This window comes from Saccostrea echinata, unplaced genomic scaffold, assembly GCF_033153115.1.
Source record: "Saccostrea echinata isolate AGI-Se365-2 ecotype Australia unplaced genomic scaffold, CSIRO_AGI_Sech_v1 ptg000061l, whole genome shotgun sequence".
Taxonomy (NCBI): domain Eukaryota; kingdom Metazoa; phylum Mollusca; class Bivalvia; order Ostreida; family Ostreidae; genus Saccostrea; species Saccostrea echinata.
The window spans coordinates 50,305-57,041 of record NW_026889810.1 but is presented as its reverse complement, the minus strand read 5'-3'; the positions used below and the strand labels follow the sequence as shown (position 1 = coordinate 57,041).

At 30.9% G+C, this 6,737-nt stretch overlaps 1 protein-coding gene across 1 annotated transcript; it reads left to right on the top strand.

The window, feature by feature from the left end:
- The first annotated feature begins 207 nt into the window (after positions 1-207).
- LOC133175142 (uncharacterized) lies at positions 208-3,260 on the top strand. Its single transcript, XM_061310265.1, has 6 exons — positions 208-259; positions 1,102-1,422; positions 1,512-1,691; positions 1,950-2,066; positions 2,180-2,242; positions 2,716-3,260. Exons 1-6 carry the CDS (start codon positions 208-210, stop codon positions 2,847-2,849), a joined length of 867 nt encoding a protein of 288 aa, XP_061166249.1. The 3' UTR covers positions 2,850-3,260.
- Positions 3,261-6,737: the final 3,477 nt, after the last annotated feature.

Genomic DNA, 6,737 nt, shown 5'->3' with positions numbered 1-6,737 from the left:
ATGCATCTTCCCTTTCATCAACAGATATTTCACTTTCTTACTCTAGTTACAATAATAACGCCTTCTTCATGTGAAAAGTTTAGAGCTGAATCATATATCTGGAATTCCCTGTTCCTAATTATAGAAATGGGGCTTTCCCTTTAGAATATAAAATACATTACCATTACAGTCACGTATTTATACAACACAATATCATTGTGAGACAACATGCATCTCGTATTGGGAAAGTTGATGTCAATTATTTTCCTTCTTATGCCAGGTACTGTAATCCTCGTATAGTCATGTTTTAATACAATAATTATGCTATTTATAAGCTAGAGTAATTTTTTGTTACTTTTGTAATTAGTTTAGCGTATAGTTAGAAATGTAAATATTTGACCGTTAAGGTTTTCAACGAGGTTAAAAAAGTAATTAATCATTTTTTATTTCTTCATTTTGCGGATGGGTCTTGAATTGTGCATTTATATAATGTCTGTATGTTGTTTTTATCAAAGGAATTTGTTATGATTTCTGCTTAAGATAAAAAATAGAAAAATTTGGAGAATTTACTTTCGGTTTTATATTACATCGTAGTACTTGGGTAAATCCTTGTCACTGACAATGATTTGCTGTGTGTATTTGTAACAATTACATCATGTTTTAAAACCATAACATATGCATGTAAGTTTTTTATTCGGGTTAGGAATCATACTTGATATATTGAAAAATGTATATTTGGATTGGGTTTTTTTATAAACGGATACTGTCATGTAAAGAGATTTTTTAACTCTAGGCCCACACTGCAATCAATACTCTTAAGCTTTTTCAATTGATAACATTTATACAAGAAGCAAGGAATACATTTTTTTTCTTCTTTTTTACGTAATTATATTAAAACACAGCCCATCTTAAAACAAACTGGGAAGAAAAGTCGACAGTTTATAATATGTAGGCCACAACAAGACAGTCAGAGTAAATGCCCTTGAGCTTTGCATATTTGGTTTCTCTATTTAACCATATTTTCGAAAAAAAAAAAACAAGTATAAATATACATTCAGTGCGATTTTATGCGAAATATCAGATTTTGTAAATTTTAATATACATTTTTTTTTTAATTCACAGTGGTTTTGTCACAAGGTATCAACGGCAACGAAGTTACTGAAGAATTCTGCCACGGTGAAACAAAAGACATTAATACAACTGTCCTTAAATGTGATGTTAAAGATATTCGAGTAGCTGTAGAAAGTGATTCTAATCTGATTGTACAGTGCGATTTCTCAAGTGGAGTAGGCTGTCATTTTGGGACTTATGATAAAACCCATCACTTGCTTAAGTTCAGCTTCATTTTTTATTATGAAAAACATGCGAGAAAACGGTTGTGGGTTAATTCCACATGTAGGGATGGAAGAGCTAGCAAAAGACTTATAAATCTTATACCTTGTGGTAAGTAAATTCTCTCTCTCTCTCTCTCTTTCATGAATTTAAAAAAATCTACTTTTATTATTATTATTATTTGTTTGTTTGTTTTAAAGTTTCAGATTTTACAGTTAAGGCAACTCACAACAATACACACGCTTCTTTGACCTGCAAACATACTTTCTTTAGTTTGTCAAGAGGAATTTATATAAAAAACAAGAACAGCGGAGACTTCATCGAATTCTGTAAATGGAACGAAAAAATAGCAGCAACACAATGTCAAAGCAAAGAACAGGGTAGGTCAGCGCTTTTCTTAGGGGATAGTTACATTTTAATGAGATCTTAAATCTTTTTGAAATATAAGTACTCATGAAATGTTACAATAAAATAAGAAAGGAATTATTGTAATGCACTTAAGAGTTCTTTCTCGAGTTTAATTATGAAATGTTTCTTTCATTTTAAGTTTTAAACAAATCAGAATTTATTAGATCGAACTTAACTTAAAAATGAATATATGTGACAATAAAACAGTCTTGTTCTTTGACACCCTTTAGGACACATCCACAAGAATGGAATAGACGGCTTCATTACAGATTATCCGCAAGAATATCAGTGCATAATGGACGGACAGACTATTGACTTCGAACCGGAAAAGGTCTCCTCAACCCCAGGTATGACTGTTATTTATATAGAAGATGAAATTCTAAAAGCTTTCGTACTTAATTATACCATTAAGTCTCTTAAAAAATCTTAAAAATACAAATTACTCTTATTTTTAATCTAGGGAATCATGCGACGAGTGCTACAGGCAGTGGACAATGGAGTGTTTCCAGTAATAAATTTATAGGTAATGCATAAGAATCACATAGATTGTCCTATTATCTTCATATATTCTTTTTATATTTTGTTCACATATAAGGCTATTCCAAGTTTTTTGTTTTCTATGTTTAGCGTCCAACTTAAAATCAAACACCTATCTTTCTATCCGGGAAAAACACACAAACCGAAAGGAAAAAAAACACCACATTATAAGAAAAAGAATTTCTCATCATCTTAGAAATTTCCTCGCATTGTTATAAAGATAAACTAAAAATTAAAAATTTCGATACACAAATATAAAAATAAGATACATGTACCAATCTCAAAAGAGTATATTGTTTTGCAAATATATGTATTTTTGTTCATTTTTAGTGAATGTTTTTTTTATTTATATACACTTCAGAAAGCAATCCGTCCGCGGACGCTTACAATAGGGAACACTTGGAATGGCCTAACATTTTTTTCCCACTAAACTGATATGTTCTTTCTTTTCTTTACTAGGGAATAATAAAACTGATACAATCAATGGATGTACAAGTCATTCTCTTTCAGCAAGAGTCCTAATGTTGTCACTGATAATTGCTTACAATGCGCAATATTTCATAGAAAGAGGATTCGTTTTTCTACCTAGTTGAAAAGTAACATTATTGCATAGAAAATAGTGAAGGAACCCCCAACCTTCTGGTGACCACGGAAGTAACAATACATTGCTATGGATCGCCATTATCTTCTACATGGAGTGTGCCAGCATGAGCTACAATCTCAAGAGACGACTATGTGATACGAATATTAATGTTTTATACTGTGGTGGAAATTAGGATGTTATTTTATAAGTTCACTGTGTGACCTGAACATTTTTCTGTTAATCAAAAGACAATTCTCTTCTTCAGCGATTTGAACCTTTTTTTACACTACGTCTCTTTTTCATAATTTACAGAATGTTAGAAGTTTACTACATCATGAAATGCATAGGCGTCGGAAGCAAATTGAAAGTAGCTAATTGAAGGGGGGGGGGGGTAAACCAACAAAAAAGGTAAGCCCCAATTTTCAATGCCTATATTATGTCTATCTATGCAAAAAAAAAGTGGGGGGGGGAGGCTAGGCCACCTTCCCCAACCCTCCGGTTCCGACGTCTATGTAATGTATAAGTTCACTTTCGAGTCAGATAATATTACATGTAAGACCATTAAATTTCCGATAAAAAAATGAATTCGGCACAAAATAATTTTCTCTCTCACATGTTTTGAAGCCGAACGTCATCCATGTTTGAATACCCCCCCCCCCCCTTCATAAAGTGGCTGTAGCTCAGACTTCACCATAATTAGATAAAGAATGTAATTAAAAAAAATTCAATTACTTTCTAAATTCATGAAAGATTTGTTTTAACTGAGACCATGTTTGCCAAGATATGAATTTACAGGGAATGTGACTTAAATCTTCATATATTTAAAAAGATTTTTCCTTTGCATTCATGAGACATGGAGCAACTTACAAGGAAGTTATATACATTTTTAGTTTTAGGGCACACACTCTCTTAAACTAAAATATTAAGAATATGAGTATTATCTTCAGAGGGAGTTGTATATTTTAATATTGCTTCATAACCTACAGAGCAGGAAGGTCTTTCTTTTAGTCTCCATAGGTACAAAGATGAAGTTACTTTTTAATTAATAATCATTGAATGTGTGACCAACGTCGTGTTTCGTATAAGACTTCAGGTAATGTTTCCAAAAGCACTGTCACTAGGTGGATTAAACGTGTAATACAAAGCACATGAGTAATTTTAAGGTATATTCCGTTCTTGCGGCATCCTCTTCTGCAGTTATGAAAATTGGTGTTTCATTAACGAACATTTTGAAAACTGGAGACTTGTCATTGTCAAAGAATTTCAGAAAATTTTAGACATATTCAAGACAATTTTTCAAGTTATTCTATGAATAGTGTATTAAACTGTGATTGATGTAATGATTTTTCGAAATAAACTCTTTGACTAAATCTATTGTCAGTTCTTTTACATGCTACATGTGTATTTATACTCTGAATAGAAATAGACTAATGTCTCATGCCAGACTGTAGGAAAAGAATGGGCCCCTAATCCAAACATACCCTGAATGTGAAAGATGAGGGTCAAAAAAAAATTAATTTTGATGAATGAGCTTTTTATGTTTTAAAATTTAAATCTCTCTCTCTCTCTCTCTCTCTCTATTTGTGTGTATATTGATTTACTATTAAAAAAAAACACACACACACATCAACGACGGTATCAGATAGCCTGTTTTGTTTTTTCCTTCTTTGAATTGAGGATAAAGTTAGTTAGCTAGGACGTATAAAAAATTATCATAACAGCTCATTACTGAGCACTCTGTCGATTTAGCACGTGAAGGCATGAATACAACGAATTCCGGCTTAGAATAAGTTTGGGTTTTCCATATACTAATTTTAGATATGTAACTAAAAATACAAACATTAATCAGTTCTTCGAGCATATAATTGTCTTGTCGTTCTGCTAAAAAAACAAACATTGTGTTTACGTACCACTTTAATACATTATCTCCATATTTTTTTCAATTAGTTATTACATGCAATACTAGATTTAAAAGAAATATTTAGAAGTTCAAATATTAACAATTCAATCTTGCGGTTTCAGTTCGTACAAGATTTTAAGCTGCTGGTTTTAAATTATAAAAATGTCTTAAATCAAGAATAGTTTTAACCCTCTTCAGATGAAGCTTTGAGCCATTATTTCTTCCTCTCAAGCTCACTGATTACAGAGCAGAAAAAGTTAAAGTGTAATTCTCTATAACATTGACATGATGTTCCTGACAAAGTCAACTTCATTGTAAAACATAGACGCAAATAGATAATTAAATTTAATTGATGCATCTATTGACAGGTTTCGTGCCTATAACAGTTTACTATTGAAAAATCTTCCAAAGTAGATGAAATATTATCTATCACTTTAAGGTGCGGTTGGATACACATTTCATCATAGATATTTAACTAATCAATGCATACAACGACCTGTCTTTAAATGAATGTCGTCGCAATTTTTAGAACAAAAATTAAGATAAAATTCATTTGTATTATGAGCTTTCTTTTATCAAAACGCCTGTGTTCCCTAGCAAATCGTCTGCATTGTGTACAAGCACATTAGTTTCAAACATTTTTAAGGGAATTAGCATAATTTTACAAGTGCCGACCTTGACTGTACATATTGTTAGACAATATGTGCTGGTGCTTGACTGTACATTTTTTCATCCATTATGCAGGAGTAAAATAAGGCTCGTCTCGGTATATATTGTCGCCGGCGACAATATGTACCGATAGACGACACTATATGCAGTGAGGTAAGGTACATATTGTCGCCGACGACAGTATGTACCGTCACAGGGACTCTTACTAAAATGATTTCTGTATAAATGAAATTTTTTTTTTTAATATGAAAATTAAATCGAAACCAGCATGACTACTTAAGATAAATAACAAAATACAGACCAAAATCCATAAACCAGCAAATCTGACTTTAATATAAACGGCAGCCAGAACTTAATATCAACAAACAGAACATCAAGCATGAGACTTATAAACAACATGAACAATAAGCAAATACAGACCAAAATACATAAACCAGCAAATCTGACTTTAATATAAACAGCAGGAAGAACTATTGATCAGCAAACAGAACATTAAGCATGAGACTTATAAACAACATGAACAATGAACAATAGATTAATTTTTGCAACATTTTCTACATTCGTCCATGTACCTAAGAATCATAGACTAAAATTCGAAGTAACAAACCAAAATGCAAGCCACTACAGTGCCCCCCCCCCTTTTTTTTTTAAGTTTTATTAATTCTTTATTATTTCTTTTATTTTATTTTTAAATTTATTTTTTTATTTATTCCTTTATATTTTGTGAAAACTTTCTATCTTATTGTTATACAACGTTCTTGAGTTTTAAGGCTTGTCCAGTTTAATATAAATTCTTTGATCTGCATCATTTTTTAAAAATTTGAATTTGATAGATACAAAAACGCACTGTTTTACAAGCACACAAACTATTAGTGTAAAAGCATTGCATAAAGAAAGATGCAGTTCAGTTTAAAAGAAAAAAAATAAATAACCAAAGAATATTTTTATAATAATTTTGTCACTAAGAAGTTTATAGTTGTATGCTTAATATTATCTTTGATACATGTATAAAAAAAAACATTTAAACTATAAAACTCAACATAAACACGTGGTGTATCTTATATTTAACAATTGAAAGCAGTTATTGGAGTTTAGGTATAAAAAAATATTGTGACAAAAAAAACTTATTCCAAACTAAGACGATTTTTCTCTTGCTTTAGTGTTCAGAGTAAATTGCATGGAATATTAAAGAAATATATGTGGCGAAACAATCAAATATTTGCGTATCAGATAATAAGATTATTTCTTTTTCTACGTACCAAAATGAATTCAGAGTTGTCTCTTCTAGAAATTAAATTTCGTAACGTAATCCAAGAATCTTTTTTTGCA

Excerpts from the sequence above, each read along its gene's own strand:
- LOC133175142 (XM_061310265.1), top strand. The coding sequence starts at position 208 with ATGCATCTCGTATTGGGAAAGTTGATGTCAATTATTTTCCTTCTTATG. Across the intron at positions 260-1,101 it reads TATTTTCCTTCTTATGCCAG|TGGTTTTGTCACAAGGTATC; the intron begins GTACTGTAATCC and ends TTTAATTCACAG. Across the intron at positions 2,243-2,715 it reads TTCCAGTAATAAATTTATAG|GGAATAATAAAACTGATACA; the intron begins GTAATGCATAAG and ends TTTCTTTACTAG.